This window comes from Macrotis lagotis, chromosome 1, assembly GCF_037893015.1.
Source record: "Macrotis lagotis isolate mMagLag1 chromosome 1, bilby.v1.9.chrom.fasta, whole genome shotgun sequence".
NCBI lineage: Eukaryota > Metazoa > Chordata > Mammalia > Peramelemorphia > Peramelidae > Macrotis > Macrotis lagotis.
The window spans coordinates 857,475,505-857,496,110 of NC_133658.1; the positions used below are offsets into that span (position 1 = coordinate 857,475,505).

The window sequence follows — 20,606 nt, forward strand, 5'->3', positions numbered from 1 at the left end:
GTAAGTTGATACTTCAGGTATCTCTGCTATTACTCAGACCTTGCTGTATTTATCTTTAACAAATTATTTTTATGTTTTATGATGAATTGTTGTTAGCCACTCAAACAGCAACATTTAGTTTCCTCTATTTTTTGTGTCTTTAAAATGATCTTATAGGTTAAGTATATTCTAACTTATTTTTAGTAAAACAAAACATTTTTTTGAACTGGAACTTCAGAAAGTCAATGTCACATTTTATTTATTATAAAATGTATTCATTATAAAAGAAAAACAAAAATTTTTAAATGTAAATGATCTTACCTTCCAACCACTGCCAGCTTCTCTATAATATGGGAAGTTATCACAAATCCACTGATAAATCTCACTGAGAGTCATTTTCTTTTTGGGTGAGCTATTAATGGCAAATGTAATGAGGCTGGCATAACTATACGGTGGTTTCCCATCTTTGTGCTGCTGGACTTCCTCCTGGTCCAATGTTGTGTTTGGGTCCAGAAGTGCATTCTTCTTTGAAATACCTGTTCCATGTACATTTTGTGTAGCATCAGATTTTTGGATGGCTGCCCTCATGGTGAGCTGTGGTAACCAGTCCATAGATGTGAGGCTGCTCTCCAGTTCAGATGTCATCCTGAAGGCAAATAGACTCCTTAGTCAATATCAAGGAAAGAACCCCTGCTTCTCAAAAAATCCAATATTCACAAATCTAGGAGTTCCAAAGTGAGGGAAAGCCTGAGTTAAATCTGGAGGAAAAAGATTGAGTATGTTAATGACCAAACCAAATATTTAAGGGCTCAACATTTCCAATCTTTTTTTTTCTTTAAATTATTTTCCTCTCCAAAATACAAGAACAATTTTTTTTAAATATTATAGTACAATTTATAAGGTACTTTATGATGCCAAATTAGCCTTTCCCTTTTAATAGCATGGTCACTACAGTGTCTCAGTTTACAAAGCTCATTCAACATTTACTTTATAACAAGCCTACACATTCTTTTAAAAGTCTGTATACAATACATCTGCCCTATGGCACTGCTTTTCAAATACTTTTGGTGATGACAAACTAATAGAAATTATAAGTCACAACGAAGTGTCAGAGCAAGGTAAAGACAGGAAGAAGAAAATAGTAGTGAGGTAGACATACAAAAAATTATAAAACTGTGAAATATATACAGAAGAAGTAAAAGAAGTAGTTTGGCCAAGATAAGCAAGAAGGCCAGTCAGCCTTGGCATTCAAAAGAAAGGAATTATGCAGATACTAAAACACTAATAAATAAAACTTAGACAATAATTTTTCCCTCTCCTCACCCCCCACAAAGGGTGATAGTTGGGGGGGGGGGGGGGGGCAAAGGACAGAGAAGAAACAATCCACAGGACAGTTGAATTGTGAGAGGGTAGCAGAGATCAAGTCATGTACAGACAAGGAAAACAATTTAAAGGCTAGGCTACAATTAGTCAAATTTTCAATCATCTGGCCTCTATCAGAATTCACCAGTTTTCAAAGTACATAATGCATAAAATCCACTAGGAAGAACTGAAAACTATAAAAAGATAACTATCTGTCCTTATATTAAAATGTCTTAGTAATGAAATGCTACAGCTCAAAAAAAAAAAAGAAATGAAAACTGCAGAAGCAGTGATCAATGCTAGCTGAATGAATGTATAAATAAATGAAGGAAGGAATGAAATTAATACGGAAATCCAATCCAAAAGTATCACTTTAGGTGCCAGAAAAGTAGCAAAAGACAAGAAGTAAAAAGGAATAGAGGATATAAGTAGTTTCTCAGACATGTTGAGAACACAATACCACAAAAAAATATTTGGCTTTGGTGTAAGAATACCTGGGCTCAAATGTTGACTGTCAAATGGTATCTGACCCTTGAGCAAGTCACTTTTACCCTCTCAAAGTTTCAGTTCATTTCCCTTATCTATAAGGAGAAGAGGTTGGTCTAGATGTACTTTAAGGTCCCTTCTAACTCTAAAGCTTTATTCCTAAGAGCTAATCAAAAGAACTAAATGGGAGAGAAGAGAGATAATAAGAGAGAGGCAAAGCTAAGAAAGGTACTCCACCAAGAAACACTGTAATCACAGACTTTCAGCTACAACTATTTAAATAAATAAAAAATATACTGACACTGAAGAAAACAAAGACAGGAAAAAGGTTGAAATAGACAAAGTATACAAAGGGGTGGTCTGCACTGCAGGCACAAAATTTTGAGGATACTATTAAGGAATCAATTTTCAAGATATTTGAAAAAAAGAGAATAGCACATTTCAAACATGATTACCAAAGAAAAGAAAACTTAAAAAGTTACCAAAATTTTTCCATTTCTAAATAATTTTAGGAGAATGATCTACACATGCATTAAGGGCATTACTTAAGAAAGAGAATGAAAGAGATTGGCTTTTGCAAATCAGAGTCCACGGGAAAGTGAATGGTTAGTCACACAAACTTCTAAAAGGTAAAGTAAATACAAGGCCAAGTTTAAAAAAGCATTAAGTTTTGCCTTAAAGGTTCTCCCTCAATATGGTGTCTCTCAAGTAAATGTTAAAACCATTCAAGATGCCTTAAAAGATGTAACAAAGACAACTTTATTCAATAATCCCTTGACTATTAAATATGTATAGATCATAAAAAAGAAATGTATGCTTATCACAGATGTCTGCCACTATAATAGAAAGTACTAACAAAAATGGGCTTCCCAATAGCCCAAGAAAGCCTCCCAATGTTCTGTTTGCAGCCAATAGTGTGATGATTTCATCAAGTTTTACAATATTGCAGATTCTCCTAAATGAGATATATAATCTAGCGATAAAGTTTAGCCTACATTTCCAATTGGGAAAAATAAATAGAAAAAGACTGCCTATAGTTCATATTAAGATGTACACATGTACATGTAACTCATAAAGATAGCCAATACATGCAACTTGGTCAGACACTACAAATGCATTATAAGACAAGCAATCTCAGAACTGAGCTAGCCAAAAAGTAGGCTGTAGTGTCTTTGAAATACTGCAGGCAATATTTTTGACCAATATAACCACAGGTCATAAAATACAAGTCTTCATGAAATACTAGATTTTAAATAAGACTAGAGAATGGAGAGTCTATATAATACTACTGATATCTATTCCAATGTCAGAAAAAAATGTGAATGTGGAAGGTCCCCAGCATGTTGCATGGATCATTTATAGAACATGGGTAAGAGATGTACATGAAAAGACATGCACAAATTATAATTATTTCTGAACCATACCCACAATGATGGGACCACATTATCAAAATAAAATATATTCCAGAAGGAAGAATGAATGACTAAGTTTTCACAGGCTATAGACAGAAGGCAAGATCTAACAAGTCTGACCAAACTGGAAAACCTTTTGAGTACTAGTCTGGTAACAGACAATATATTTGTTGTTCAAGAGCTAGTCAAAGTTCATAAAGGTGAACAGGATGAAAACCAGGTGAGTTGGTTTCTTGTGTTGTTGTATTTGTTTTGTTTTTTGGGAGGTGATTTTTCAACTCATTGAGGCATCTACTTGAGCATGAAGAGGAAAAAGTCTGTATCACTAAGGGAGTCCCAATATCCAATATTTTGATTTACAGATATATAAATATAAATTTTTAATTCACATTTTAGAATTTATGCACAGATTTTGCAAGAAAAAAAGGTATGTTTAAAGAATGGTTATTTACATTAATGGTGGTAGAGCAGCAGACTCAGGAATTTCCATTTTCATAAAACTTCATTTAACTGGGGAAGGGGGTGCAATTTATATGTGTGTATGTGGGGAGGGAGGTGTAACACCAAATGATAGTAAAAAGGACAGAAATCTTACACCTTTCTAGGTATAAATTTGGGGAAATTCTGAGAAAAGAAAAAATCTTATTAAAGCATGCAAGAAGTCACTATTAACTTTGGAAGAAAGCAAAAACTGTAGGAAAGAGCAAATGCTTAAAAAAAACAACAAAAAGAATAAGGTAGGTTTCCATCTTAAGGAAATAATGCCAAACTCCAGGGCTCAATACTTCATCTTACTTCAAGAACATTTCTCTCCAATTCCTCTTGTCCCAGCTAATCCATCCAGAATATTCATGTCACACAAATTTTATATAAACACTTTCAATCAGGCCATTTTTTTTATCAATAACATTCAATGGTTCCTTATTTGTTAAATCAAATTTCCTCTGCTATCCCAACTATTCCAGTCCTTACCAATTCAAAAACCCTTTCCCTTAAATCCTGTAATTATCTAGTTGTGTGACAATGGAAAAGTCACAACCCTATTTGCTTTAGTTTCTTCATCTTTGAAATAAGCAGGAGATGGAAAAGGAAAACCACCCCATTATCTCTACCAAGAAAACCCCAAATGGGGTCACAAAAGAGAGGAACATGAAGAAAAATAACTGAGTAAGAGTAAGAGCTGTACTAGGTATTAGGGATACAAAGACAAAAATAAAATGGAACTCATCTATAAAAAGCATAAAGTAAAGAGGGATGTACCACAAGAAGGGAGTATATACACAAAGAACAAAGTAAGAGTATTCAAAAATAACAAAGTAATGGAGACAGGGAGCGAAGAGCCACTAGCAGCTGTGTAGATCAGAAAAAGTTTCAAAAAGGTTATTATTTGAACCAAACTGACAGAAACTAGAGATTCTCAGAGACAGAAATAAATTGGTAATGTATGTATTCCAGGTTTAGAAAAGATACAAAGGGAGGCAGCTAGGTAGTACAGTGGATTGAGCACTAGCCCTGGAGTCAGGGGGACCTGAGTTCAAATCCAACCTCAGACACTTAATAATTACTTAGCTGTGTATCCTTGGGCAAGTCACTTAACTCCACTGCCTTGCAAAAAAGCAAATAAATTTTTTTAAAAAGGTATAGAGGTACAAAGACATGGAACCAGGAGATAAACTATCATGTGTAAGTCAGTTTAGATGAAAGATAAAATGAAGATAAGTAATGTATATAATATGAAAAAAATTAGACTGTGAAGAGCTTTATCAAGCAGAGATATTAATATTTTATCCTAGAAAAATCAGGGGGTCACTGAGGTTTACAAAGCAAGGAGTGACATGGTCAGATCTGTGCCTTAGGAATCACTTTGGTAATCATTGTGTGGAGGATGGCTGGGGGAGATGAATGACATGACTTCTGCAACAATCCAAGACAGCCTGAACTATCATAGTATGTGAGCAGAAAGTTAAGACAGACTAGAGAAATGTGAAAGTCTCAGAGACTCTGGAAGTCTCAGAAAATAATCTAATGTCTAAAGTGAAAAAGAATAGGAGGAAGTTCTGAAGAAAGGTGGTATGGAGAAAGAAAAAGTTGCTTTCACTATGCTAATTTTTGAGATGCTTCTAGTATGGTAGTCCAAAGGCTCTTAATGATTTCTTGGAACTAGGGCTATATAGATCATCACATCCTAAACCTAAAGAAGATCGTTGTCCTAACTTTTCCTTAAGACTTATCTCACAACTAGATTTCTATTCTGTAAAAGGAGAGATATCTTATGGTTCTTTAAGAGTGCCTAGCATTGGGGCGGCTAGGTGGCACAGTGGATAAAGCACTGGCCCTGGAGTCAGGAGTACCTGGGTTCAAATCCCATCTCAGACACTTAATAATTACCTAGCTGTGTGGGCTTGGGAAAGCTACTTAACCCCATTTGCCTTGCAAAAACCTAAAAAAAGAAAAACAAAGAGTGCCTAGCATAGTACTCAAATATAAATAGTATCTCATTCACAAACAATGTACATGGAAAGAATCATCACCACAAAACTGGAAGTTGCAAAATTATAAAGAACAAGTTGGCTATAGAGAATATACTTCCTTCTACTCCTTTGCCGAGACAGGGATTCACAAGTGTAGAACACTGGATAAACTGTCAGGTGTTTTTAGATGTGCTGATGGGGTTTGCTGATTTTTTTCCTCTTCAGTCTTTTTAAAAAATTTGTTTTGCTATAAATGATGACTCTAAGAAGGGGGGATGGATACAGGGATACACAGGGTGATGTATTAAAAAAAATTATTTTTTAAAAGAATATTTTTCACATTTAAAATTTTTAAAGGATTTAAACATTTGTACGGCTAATTGTATATTAATAAATTTAATTACGTTATGTTGTCCCAACTAATCTGCACTCCACTGTACTACTTTTAAAACTGCAAAATTCTGTTGGGGAATAAAGGTATCATTTGATGATACCTTTAAAATTATATACATTATATATACATTAAAATCTCCTAAGCCCCATCTGTGAAATTTACAGTAAGTTGATTTAATACCATTAGCCAAATTGAGACAAACTGTCATTCCACAAATTTTTAAATGTATTAATTTTTCTTTATTCTTTCAAAAAGATGATCATTTCAATAAAAATTATAATCTCAACAGATACTCTGGGACGCAGTAAGGTTTACTATAGAGAACACCAGACCAGAGGACTCAGGAGATTCTGGTTTGTTACTCAACATGACCTCCCAAAACTTAATTTGATAAAACACAGGTGATAGTAATGCCTCCTAGGATTAATCATAAATGTTCTTTGTACACCTTATAATGGACTATAAAAATTGTCAATGATTAATATCATTATTATAGAAATGCTAACTGCATTTACTAATATAAGAAATGTAATTTTGAACGTGAAAATCTAGCAATTTCTTAGCAAGATTAATTGGTTATATATTGTCCTCAAAAAACACTAAAATCCCAGTAAATCTGATTAAAAAAACTTTTATTTTTAATCCAGTTTCAGCAAATATTTATAATATATACACGTTTTACATATATATAGATATGTATATGTATAGTATAGGACAGTTTCCAACTTGCAAAGAGATTGCTTCAAAAGTTCCTTTGAAAGTCAGATGTTTGCATTTTGCTATTATTTTCCTACAAGGAATAATATTACAAATTATAGTTTAATCCGAAAATGTAGCTCAACTACAAAACATGATACTAGCTTGAAATTTGAATTTTGAGAGTTGGTGGCCATGTGTTAAAGCAAAAAGAAATTTTTCTAAGTGCAATAAGTTTATCTTTTATACCTCTCATCTACCCTCCCCCAACAAGGGACCTCAAGATCCTCTAAGTACCTCTGTACAACCTTTTTTGGAGGACTCTGCTTTCCAAAAGTACTTACCACCTATCCCTTTCCTCAATCTTTTTTTTTTTTTTTTAGGTTTTTACAAGGCAAATGGGGTTAAGTGGCTTGCCCAAGGCCACACTGCTAGGTACACAGCTGCCCCCCTTTCCTCAATCATAATGGCCTCAACAAATATTAGGAAAGTTCCTGGTTCAATTTATCTACATTTGTGTATGAATAATTAAAATTTACCTCCTCAACCCTCCCATAAGAACTTAAAATTTTAAAAGATGATTTTAAGGATTTTTTTAAAATTAGAACTTCCAGGGGGTGGCTAGGTGGCATTGTGGATAAAGCATCGGCCTTGCAGTCAGGAGTACCTGGATTCAAATCCAGTCTCAGACACTTAATAAGTACCTAGCTGTGTGGCCTTGGGCAAGCCACTTAACCCCATTTGCCTTGCAAAAAAAAAAAAAACCTAAAAAAACCCTAAAAAACCTAAAATTAGAACTTCCTCCAAAAAAAGATGTGAAAATTTTCAGTGTTCAGAGAAGATTCTTTAGGGGAAGGGAGGTTAATCAACATTCCTTGAGTTTCTCTTACTTCATCTCTTCCTCCCCAACAAATCTCCTCCACTTATTTTCACACTTTATTGAAACTACTTACTCAAAAGGGGAAAGAAGAAATGCAGTGAAGGGGCAGAAGAAAATTAAATGCTCAGATAATTGTAAATCAAGGGCTATCTGTACCATAAGACAGAATGAATAGGACCTTCATGACTGCTCACACTCTTTGTAATCCTTGGAATGACTATTTTCCCATTCCTCATATCCTCTTGAAAAGCAAATTAGTAAAGGAGTGACAGACTTGGAAGACCTGGGTTGAACTCTGAGCTTCTGGCACTTGCTAAGTGAACAATGAAAAAGTAATTTACTCTCACCAAGTCGGAGTGTTCTCATCTGTAAAATGGAGATAAATAACTTACTTCATAAGAGTACTGTGAAAGCAAATGCTAATAAAAATGTCAAGTTATTATCATGTCCACTTCTTGAAATCCTACTCATCCTCCAAAAGGCCTAATAAAGTGCTAACTTTATCATTTTTAATATTTTAAATATTAGATTTACTCTGTGCCTGACCAATCTGCCACTAGATCACAAAATATTTAAGGATTATACCTTGTCTTATCTTTGCATTCCCCACTCCCATTTCCCCCCTTAGCACAAGGTGTTAAACCTAGCAGAAACTTAATAAACATTTTTCAATTGAACTGAAATAAAACTGAATCTATAACACACTTTATTAATAATAGCATTGAATTAGACAAGTTCCAATCAACTCTGAATTTAAAAGTGACAATAACAATTAACCAATTTCAATAAACCTAGGGGGAGAGAATAAATTATTCTAAATCAGAGATTCAATGCTAATGAGCTAAAAGGAGAGTTCTAGTTCTTTTTGGTTAAAGCCTGAGATGTATCCCATCAGGCTTCACAGATCTGAAAATATAATATCATTGAATGAGAGCTGGAAGGAACTGTGGAGAACAATTAGTCCAACTACCTCATTTCAAATATGAGGAGACTGAGACCAGAGAAATTAAAATGATTTGCCCAAAGTTACAAGGGGGAATTTGAACCCAAGTCCCTAGAGTCCAGAATCTGGTTTTTTTCTATTATGCCATTCCCTGACCAGTCCTGTCCTCTTTCATTTTGACATTTCCTCCATGTCATCATCTTTTCAGAATATGTCTCTTCCTTCAATGCTCATGTATAGCCTTTTCCACAAAGCTTTCCCTGATTCCTCATGACCTACAATCTAGTTTAAAGTGTTTTCTCCTTCCTCAAATTTTCCAATAGCATTGCACCTTTATTTCCCCTTTCTCCCATTAGACCTCAAACTTGTATCTCCTCTAGTAGAATGTAAGCTCTTACAAGGATTGAGGTAATTTTTAACTTTGTGACTCCAGTCTTACTTAATAAATGCTTGTGAACTCTACTCTCTAATCTCAGAATGTGTCACCCAAGCATAATCAACCTTTTCTGTGAAACCAAAAAACCAATACATTTTCCATGTCATTTAATAGACCACCCCTCTAACCCAGGGGCATTGATCTTGGGTCTCATCTAACTGATATAATAAGTGTTTAACCGCTGCTTCTTATTTCAACTGTCTCTTTTAACTCTCTTTGATTTCCTAAGCTTAACCCGACAAGTTGGTACTTGTCTTTGTATGCTTTGGAGGTATTCTTGTTACCTTTCTTATTAACATGCATTTTTTGCCCTCCTGATTTTAAATAGCATCATCCTTTGGTCACTTTAACACATATCTGAAATAAATTTAAAATGTTATAGTCAACCATCTTAAAAAATGCAAAAGTAAACATATGACCTACAAATATACAAAATAAACACATTAAGGAGGCAAGCAACACTTAAGTATAATAAAAACCTACATATTTTCAACCAGACTTTGGCTTAATCATACTTAATTTATGCCCATTTCCTCAGTTATTTAATGAGATGGTGATATTTGTTCTACCTACCAGACAAAGTAATTAAAAGGAAACCTGATTTATAAAAAGTTTCACTATTCATATTACAAAAGAATCTTAGAAAGAAATTAGACTTAGCCTGGGGGTATTTGCATGAACTGATGCTGAGCAAGATGAGCAGAACCAGAAAAACACTGTGCACCCTAACAGCAACATGGTAGTGATGATCAACCTTGACGGACTCACACGTTCCATTAGTGCAACAATCAGGGATAATTTGGGACTGTCTAAAATGGAGAATATCATCTGTATCCAGAGAAAGAACTGTGGAGTTTGAACAAAGACCAAGGACTATTACCTTTAATTTAGAAAAAAAAAACTGATAACTTATTGTCTGATCTTGCTATCTCTTATACTTTGTTTCTTCCTTAAGGATATGATTTCTCTCTCATCACATTCAATGAGGATCAACGTAAAGACTAGCAAACTGCCTTCTGTGGGGGTGGGAGTGGGGAAGTAAGATTAAGGGAAAAATTGTAAAACTCAAAATAAAATCTTTAAAAAAAAAAAAGAAAGAAATTAAACTTAGGCCCCTTAAAAAGTCAGTTTGTACAGTTTTGGATCATTAGAAAAGGGTAGGCTCTTCACAATAATCTATAACACCGAAAAGAAAAATCAAGAAGCTTCTTGGAAATTATAACCTAAGTTACTAGGAATGAATCTTACACTTGAATTTTCAGAAAGGTATTTAATATAGTATTCTAAGAGCCTTTTTGGTGACATCTTTTACAAGCATGAGGCAAGCTTAAGTCAGAGTGACAGAATACAACTAAGGCTATTAAGCACAAAGCCAAAAAAAAGGGTGTGGGGTGGGGAGAGACCATAAAAACCAATCAAAATTATATTAATGATAGGAGCATGGAGATAAGAACCCAGAGGTTCTTCAACAGCTATCTATTGAAAGATTTTCTTAATATCAATATATATAATTACGAAGAAAACTGGAAGCAACTAAAAGCCCACAGTAGAAAATACCTAAATAAATTTTGGAGCAGTTATATAATAAAATATGTTATAATTAAAATAAAAAAAATTTAAAAACCTAGAAAATTTTATGAAATAATGCAAAGTGAAAAAACAAAAGCTGCTTTTTGCCATGCCATGAGAGACAACCACTGTTGTCAAACTCTCCCAATCCTGGAAACTTCACACACACACACACACACACACACACACGCACGCACACACAGACAAATGTATTTTGTGTGTGTGTATAAAAATACATATTATGAATATATATTATCTCCCACCCGTTAGAGTATAACTCTCACTTAGCACAGTTTTGATATATAATTTGATATATAATTAAGTGCTTCATATATGCTTTTTCTTTCATTCCTTTATCCATTCATTTCAAAAAGAAGAATTCTGGTAAGTGAACTTATACACACTATTCAAAACTTCTCCAACTGTTCTAACTAATAGTTCTATTATGGATTGTGTAGTGCTGGCATTGAAGCACCGATGTTTTCTCAGTATTCACTGCTAGGCCAAAATTAGCACAAGCAGCAGTGGAGCACACACTAGTGATTGGTTATTGCCCTTCATTCTCAAAGAGGACCAAAATGATACCAATATGTTAGAAACAAATTACAGTGTGTCCAACTGCAACTCACCAAACAAAATGAGCTGTGAATGCTTGACCACAGGTCTTGAGCACAAGCAGTCCATGTGAACATTTGGGGCGAATTTTTTAAATTTACACATTTCTCATTTCAAGTTACCTTAATTCTGTAGAGCATGTTACCTTCTGTGATGAGGATATGCCATGCTGGGTGGTCCTATGATAGTTTCACCCAGGTCATGTAATCAATCCCAATTTTTAAGAAAGATCTTAAGTGTCTTTGTAATACTTTTTCTGACACCCCTGTAAGCACTTGACCTGTATGTGTTCTCCATAAAATAGTCTTTTAGACAAGCGCATGTTTGGTATTTGTACTTCTAGCCAGCACATTGGAGTTATGCTCTATGCAGCAGAGTCTGAATGCTTGGCAGTTAAGCTTGAGAAAGAACCTCAGTGTCTGGATCCTATCAGGTGCTCTTCAGAATCTACCCAAGAAAATTCAAATGGAAGTGATTCAGTTTTCTGGCATGGCACTGATACATTATCCAGGTTTCTCAGGCATATAAAGAGGTCAGCATAACAGTTCTGTAGACCTTCAGTTTGGTGGTCTTCTCCCCCCATACTTTCCTATGAAGTCTACCAAACACTGCTATCTCTAGCAACACACGTGTCAACCTTATTTGTCAATGTGTATATCCCTAGTAAGTATTCTGGTGAGTGAACTTATACACACTATTCAAAACTTCTCCATTTGTTCTAACTAATAGTTCTATTATGGATTGTGTAGTGCTGGCATTGAAGCACCGATGTTTTCTCAGTATTGACTGTTAGGCCAAAATTAGCACAAGCAGCAGAGAATCGATCTATACTTTGTTGTATCTCAGTTTCAGAGGCTGCTTTGAGGGCACAATCATCTGCAAACAAAAAAATTCATGCATCAACACTTCCTCCACTTTGATTTTGGCTTGAAGCCTTTTTAAGTTAAATAATTTACCATCAATGTGGTAGCTGATCTAGATGTCGAATCCAACCTCAATGAAGGCATCATGGCTTAAAAAAGCATGGGAGCAAAGGCACAGCTTTGTTTCACTGCATTGGTGACAAAACTACAAAAGAATTTTCCATTATGGAAAAGCATGCTGTCATGAAATGACAAAGCTTGACGAAACTTTTCTGGGTTACCAAATGTTGATTTAATTTTCTATAAGTCCTTACAAATGACAGTATCAAAGGCTTTGGTCAGATAAAAGAATGTCGGATACCATCCTCTGTTCTGCTTCTGGCATTTCTCCTGGAATTGTCAGGCAGCGAACATCATATCAACTGTTCCTCAGTCCTTGCAGAAACCACACTGGCACTCAGGTAGATGATCATCTTTTGGATGGAGGATCAATCTATTTAAGAGGACTCTATCAAGAATCTTGCCAGCGGTGACTAAGAAAGAAACCCTTCCTTCCCCTTTCACCCACTGTGATTATCATAAACAAACTATTTCCTTTACCTTTATAGAGATGGAAGCATCCTTGAACTCCTGGGGGATAAAATCACTTCATGACATATAACCCAGAAAAAGTCAGTCACTTTTTTATATGAGCAATGGATTCCCACATTGTAAATATCAGCGGGAATAGAATCAGTACCATGTCATTAGGACCAGGTGTCAAATGGCATTCAAAACCTTTTCTTCAGTAGGCAAAATTTGGCTAGAGTGACTTCAATCTGAGGAATGGCTTCAGAACTAACTGATAACTGTTTAGCCCATCTCTCTAGGATCACTAATCAATGTGGCTCCATCAGCACTGAGTAGATGAGGTGTGCCATATGTTTTTGGCCTATAAATAGCCTTTCAGGGCATCAGAAAAGCCCTCTGTATTATTACTATCAGCTACAACTGAATTTCATCTACCTTCTTAGTCAACAATCTTGTGTTTCTCTAAGCTTCAGCTATACTTTAATTTTGATGGAGATGCTATCTTGTTAGAATCGTAAGAACTAACCTGCTGGTAAAAAGCATTCTTATTTTTCATTCAGCAGCTTCTGAAGCTCCCCATCACTTGATATTTGTGAGTGTTCTGACCCAGATGAGTAAATTCAGTGCTATATATCAAATCACTGAAAGCTGCTCACTCCTTTTCTGCTCCACTGCAGTCAATCTTGTGTTGGCTAAACATTCCTTTCACGTTAGCAACAAACTGTCCCAGCTAAGAGAAGTGCTCTAATCTGTTAACATTAAGTTTTCTGGTAATCATCTTGCCGACAGCTTTTGTTGAATGTGAATATTTAGCTTGGAGAATGAAATGTCTGTGATCAGACTAGCATTCTGCATCATACCCTGCCTTCGTCACTCTCACATCCTATCTATCTCTTCTCCTTACAATCACAGAGTCTATTAAATGCTGATGTTTGTTATGAGAGTGCATTTAGGAAGTTTTATTGTGTTTAGAGAAATGAAAAACAGTGCTGTTGATGAGGTCATAAGATGCGCAAGTCTATTGCCGTTGCAATCCATTCCTCCCAAGGATTTCCTACAATGTCTTTTAGTACTAACTTACTCTAGCATTAAAGTCATCCAAAATTATAAGCTTGCCCTCTTTCAGCACACTGATGATGAGGATCTCCAGATCTTCATAAAATTTTTCTTTGATCAGGATTTGTCATGGTGGGAACGAAGGCACTGATGATGGTGGTATGGTGTTTTTCTGCAAGTGGCAACAGTATTGTCATGAGTCTGTCATTCACTCCTTTTGGTAGGTATACAAACTTGCAGACTAAATTAGTTTAGATTGCTTCACATCAATTCCCTTCCACTGCAGCCATTCCAGAAAAACATGTATCCAACTCCGACTTCATCTGTCAGTCAGTCTTTCTTCACTCAGGATTGCTATTTGGATATGATATCTGAGTTCTCTTGCAACAAGAGCGGTTCATCTTTCAAGTCCATTGGATTTTGGGTCAGATTCCATGTACCAACGGTAAGTGAAATCATCTTTACAGAAGTTTTGGTACTTTTTTGTATTTTGACCACAGGGTGATATCCCCAACTATCACAGTTAATTAGGCCAGGTAAGCAGACAATTTGGGGGGTACTTTTCCTAGCCCCTTCCTTACAGGAGGTGAGCAGTGCAATCCTTAAAAGACTGCTCAGACATTCAGGGCGCTGCCAAATCCACAGTTGCTTCCAGTGAGAAGATGACCCTATGGCCTGTGTACAGTACAAGCTCCCAGTATACTGGCACCTGCTGTTTCATCATTTGTCTGTCATCACAGGACTTTGAGATAAATAAAAAATGGTAAAGTAATATTACTGGTGTCTTTTGATTTCATAGATAAATTGGATTTAAATGAGACAAATTTGCACAAAGTCGTCAGCTAAATAATTTGATATATAATTAAGTGCTTCATATCACAGATCAGTGGCAGAACTGAGGTAAAACAACTGATGATGAATCTAACAAAATTCTGAGCACTCTACAGAAGCCTGCTTCAGCTGCCATTCTACCAGGGGAAGACTTCACATGTTTGGCATAGACATCCCCATACCTCACCAACAGACTTGAGTCCCCTTGATTACCCACAACACTTATTTTAGCCCATCTGCTGAAATGGTTTACAGAGATATGACCACTGTACATGCTACAACTTCTTGGAGTCACAGGTGAGAGGTAGATCTGGTCAAAATACACGAACATTAAATCATAAGAAGAAAAGTTAAGGAGAATTTCTAAAAACAAAATGAAGGATTTCAGGAAGGAGGGAGAGGAGAAAGTGACTAAAAATATTAATCTCATTTGCGTCAAAGAGTTCACTGCCAATCAATTAACCAAAAACATTAAATATGCAAAGACAAAGGTGTAACAGTATCTTCCTTTAAAGAGGTTACATTCTTTTCAGAAACATATTTTGTTTACTGAAGCTAATGGATTCAAATCCTAGCTCTGTCATTTACTACCCAAGTATCTTGGACAATTTCTTTTCAGTTTCTTTATCAGCAGAACAAGGAGATTTTAATTAAATACCTTTAAGATTTTTTCCAGCTCTGAATCTTATGATGCTATGACTATATAATTCTAATGATAACTTTGTAGGCTAACCAAGAAAGGTCTCATTCATTTTTTCACTAGAGTCAATAATCTCTATTACTATGTCAAACTTATCCTTCTTCCCCCCTTCTGTTTAAGAATCACAGATCTCTTTCCAAGATATATGTGTATGTAGCAGGGGATGGGGAAAAGAGTTGCATGTATTATAAATACCTATCTATCCTTAATATATCAAGGAGCACCAGGTTCAATAAGTACTTAAATATTAAAATGGAGCAGGAATATGGTCTTCAATACCCATAGCTACAGAAATCTTGGTAAGACTCTCGTGCTAAGTAAGGGTAAGAATTCAAAATCCTAAGCCCTAAAGGATATTCCAAGAAATTTAGATGAGAAATAAGGAGAGGAAGGATAATAAAATAAGGCAAAAAAAAAAAAAGAAAAGGTTCTTAAGCAGGATCAAATTTCTCCCTAAGACCTCCAAAATTCTTCTCAAAACTCCTAGCTCTCCCTAACCTGGATGAGCCAGTTTCAACTGTAATATGGGACTTATAAATAAGATTAAGTCTTAAGAATTTTTTCCCAGCTTTAACTCAAGCTAGAATTCTACTTTCCATGCATGTTCCTTTTTCTAATAAGTCAAAGTACAATCTATTACTTATTCTTCCTGTCTTTGTACTTTGTAGCAGACATAGCTTCTAACCTTGACTTCACAGTTATTACACCAGTTTACCAAATGATGCCTTTTGTTTCCAATTATCACCAACTATGATTTTTACCAAAATATAACATGTTGGCGATTGCAATTTCTATCACAATATCATATTTTCTTCATAATAGTGGAGAGTTGAGTTTTGTTTCACCTGTAGCTAGCTGATTTGTACTTGAAAAATCTTCACATAAATTGATGGGCCAATAAGTATCCAAGAAATTATGACAGGGAATAAAATTGTATACTTTCTGCTAAAAGTTGTCTAATAATGGAATACTGTCCATGAATGAAAGAAAATTTATTAAGTGCTTACTATTATTAGCCAAGCACTAGGTGTGAAGCACAGGATATACACCTACAAAATCCAATTTCTCCTATTTTGTAACTCATAAAATTCTAATAGGAGAAAAAAAAAACAGGGAAGTGGGAATCAGAGAGGTGTTTTCATCTGGAAAGTCACAGGGATGGTAAATGGAGCAATACAATAATTGATCCAAGAGTTCTAGAAGCAAAGTTATTGTGCAAGAAATGAATCAGAGAAAACAGCAATGTGCATCATAGTAGAATGTATGACAAGGAGATGATGGAGACTAAGCTTGGAAAAGGTTAAATAAAAGTAATGTTGACAATTAGGAAAGCACAGTTCTAGAGCAAGAGGTATATTGAATAGCAATGTCTCTATTAAATATATTTTCAAATAATACTTTTAAAGATCTATTATTTCATGCAAAATGGATAATTTTGACTACATTAAATTAAAAAGGTTTTGCACAATACCCTTTGATTCAGCAATACTATCTGTATCCTGAAGAGATCATGAAAAAGAGTAAAAATCTCACAAGTACAAAAAATATTCAAAACAGCTCTGTTTATAGTGACAAAGATTTGGAAATTGAGGGACTGTTCATCAATTGGGGAATGACTGAACAAATTATGGTATGTGCATGTACACTACTGTGCTGTAAGAAATCATGAGGGATGGGATTTCAGAAAAGCCTAGAAAGACTTGCAAGAACTGATGCTGAATGAGAAGAGCAGAACCAGAAGAACACTGTACATCCTAATAACCATGTGGGGTGACAATCAATCTTGACGGACATGCTCACTCCATCAGTGCCATGATCAGGAACAATTTTAGGGGATCCATAATAGAAAATACCCTATGTATCCAGAGAAGGATCTGTGGAGTTTAATTAAAGACCAAGGATTAATGTCTTCAATTTTTAAGAAGTTGTCTTTTGCATTATATAATTTTGCTATTTCTAATGCTTTCTTCCTTATGGATCAGTTTCTTCTCTCAACACATTCAATTTTTGATCTACACACATCACAGAAGCAAATGTAAAAGACTATATCAGATTGACTTCTGTTGAGGGAGGGAGGAGGGAAGGGAGGGAGAAAAAACATAAAATTCAAAACCTCAGGGGAAAAAAATGAATTGATAGAAACTACCAGTGTATGTAATTAGAAAACATATAAAATATTTATATTTTTTTAAAAACAGGTTTTGCACAAACAAAACCAATGCATCCAAGATTAGAAGAAATACAGAAAGTTGGTAAACAATGATTAGAATCAGTGTTTCTGATAATAGCCTCATTTCTAAAATATATAGAAGACTGAGTCCAATTTAAAAGAATTTAAGTCATCCCCCCTTGATAAATGGTAAAAGGATGATGACAGGCAGTTCCCAAATAGAGAAATTTAAGTTATCTAGTTATCTTTAAGAATGTTCTAAATCATTATTGATTAAAGAAATGCAATAACTCTGAGGTACCACCTCAAATCTATCAGGTTGGTTAATATGACAGAAAAGAAAAATGAAAGTTGTTGGGAGGGGATAGCCATGTGAAATTAAAGTCATAAAAATGGTGAACTGCTTTTTAACCAGGAATACCGCAACTGAAATATATCCTAGGAAATAACTCAAAAGAAAACTGTCAAATGATTTTCCAAATAAACTATATTTAACACCAAAAGACTAAAAGAGCCAAAATATCCTTTGAGAAAGGTCTAAGCAAACCATGTACATTAATATAATAAGGATTTATATTGCTATAGTGTGACAAATATATAAATTAGACCTCAATCTGCTGGTGCCATCCTTTCTTAAACTATCTTGTATTTAACTTTGAATTTTTGTTATTGCTGAGTCAGTTTCAATCACATCTGATTGTGTGACCCCATTTGGAATTTTCTTGGTAAAGATATTGAAGATTCCTTTTCCAATTGGTTTTACCCATGAGGAAACAAAGGCAAACATAGTTAAATGACTTGCCCAGGGTCACACAGCTAAATGTCTGAGGCTATATTTGTATTCACAAAGATGAGTCATCCTGACTCATCTATCTACTGCACCATCAGCCTCTATTCAACCAAATTTCTTTGTGGCAAGACTGGGATCAACAAGAGAATCTCCATTTTATAGGATCATTCCTCTAATCAAAGTCTCTAATTTTGTATTTATTTTAATTCTTGTTAATTTATTTTACAAATATTTAAATATGTACTTGCATTTCTTTTCCAATGAGGACCATAACATCAGGGATGTGACACCATGACATGGAAGTGACTTCTCAACAGCCTTCCTTTTTCCTCTGTAGCCATTTGAGTTCAGTGGCAAGATAAGGATTGGAACAAGTGGAAATAACCCTCAATCTTTTTAAGCTTAGGTCCTTAACAATTCTCAGTTGGACTGAGGCAATGGTCATTCAGTGATCTAGGCTAGATAAACAAGAAAAGAAGCAAAGAATGATTCTAAAGGTGGTTAATAAATGCTTACTGATTGACTGATACATAGAAATGAGCAAGTAGGCCTAGTGAACACAATGGGCCTTTCTAGGCCAGGAAAACCATGGGGGTTCAATTCCCACTTCTAATATATATTTATGGGCTATGTGACCCTGACCAAGATCTTTAACCTCTCAATGCTCTAGAAAGCACTTTTTTAGAGAATACTTCAAAGATTATTAAAGATTGTAAATTGGAGAGAAGGTGCCATCCTGCAGTAGCAGCAGGAGTTTCCTCACTGAAGAGTCCCTATACCAGTAAAATCACAAGTCCAGTACCTATTCCTACATGGAAATAGGTAATGATCCATGTGAACCTGGAAGTGAAAGAATGAAGAAACAACCACAAAAATTGCGGAACTCAGAATCATGTATATTCATGGCTCACTGCCATAAATTTATTTAACTATATTACTTTAAAATGTCTTTAAAATATATACTACCATAAAACTTTGAAAGAGTCATCCATGCAGGTGTTTCCTATACTGATACAATTCATATGCCTCCATAACAGATTCATTTCATGAATTGTTGAGGTCAAAAACCCTTCATCATTCATTCGTTACCCTAATGATAATAATAAGCCTTGTTGAAATTAGCTAAGCTGGTCTTCAGACGATCTACCACTGTCCCTGAATAATTATACCTGAAGCCTTTCTAGGGTAGTAGGACTTGCCAAAGTCTGTCAATGATCCAAGATCAAATGCCATAATAAGGCATCATAGAAAGATTTTAATGGAGGCACCCAAATATAAGGACAGAAAAACATTAGAGATTGCTATTACCCTGATGTTGATATTTATTTAAAAGTAAAACTGATAAGATGTGATTAAAAACGAAGAATTCATTTGACTTTTTGAATGCAATAAGGTCCATCAATTTCAAGGTTACTTCAGGAGACAAGAGTCTTTGTGGCAAGACTGGGATTGACAAGATGGTCTCCATCTTATAGTATTATTCCTCTAATCAAATTTAACAAGCAAAGAGGAATCAAAATTGATAATGGTATTCAAATGAAAATGTGTGAAAACAGATGAACAGGTCAAATAGTTCTCTGGTAACACTCAAGATGGGCAGACTAGATGGTACAGTGAATAGAGTACCAGTCCTAGAGTACAGAGGTCTTGAGTTCAAATATGGCCTCAGATACTTATTTTGGCTATGTGAGCCAGGGCAAATCATGTTTGCCTCAGTTCTTCATCTGTAAAATAAAGTAGAGAAGGAAATGGTAAATCACTGCAGTATCTTTTTCAGGAAAACTCCAAATGGGTCAAAGAGAGTTGATTACAACTGAAATGATTCAACAACAACTCCCAAAATTTTAAAATAGAAAACCTCCAGGACATTGGTAGATTGTTGCCAAGAAAAACAACATACGAGCTTTTTTATGAACCTACTTAACACAGTACAGAGGTAGGAGAGCTAGGATATATAAAAAAAGGGAGTTTTTGCCCTAATCTGCATTCTATCAGAAAAGGCGCGTGTGCGTGTGCGTGTGCGTGTGTGTGTGTGTACTTTGCAGGCAGGGAAACATTAGCAATAGCAACCAGGGAGATCAGAAAAAGTTTTATGTAAAGTAGGGAAGGAGTATATTATAGGCACAAGGGACTACAAGGCACTGTGTAAAGAATAGCAAGAAGGGTTGCTTGGTAGAACTACAGCAGATAATAAAGGTAAACTAGAAAACACAGGGTTCAAGAACATATACTAAGCTTGAAAAGGTACCTGGGGTCAACTTATGAAAGACTTAGAAGTCAATCTTTGGAATCTATATTGTGCTTCCTAGAAGCATTAAGGAGTTACCCCTTTAAGAATCACTCCAAATGAAAAGATATGAGTGGGGGGAGGGGAGGTTGAAGA

General features: G+C 35.1%; 1 protein-coding gene across 10 annotated transcripts in view; it reads right to left on the bottom strand.

Moving 5' to 3' along the window:
- Positions 1-20,606, bottom strand: part of FOXJ3 (forkhead box J3) — a 155,131-nt gene that overhangs the window by 86,795 nt on the left and 47,730 nt on the right. For 8 of the 10 annotated variants that reach the window (XM_074217782.1, XM_074217781.1, XM_074217784.1 and 5 more), the window contains one exon: positions 301-625. In XM_074217782.1, coding sequence (XP_074073883.1) covers positions 301-625 — 325 coding nt within the window. Of the gene's footprint in view, positions 1-300; positions 18,682-20,606 lie in introns of all 10 variants that reach the window. The other 2 variants (XM_074217789.1, XM_074217788.1) reach the window with 2 other exon arrangements.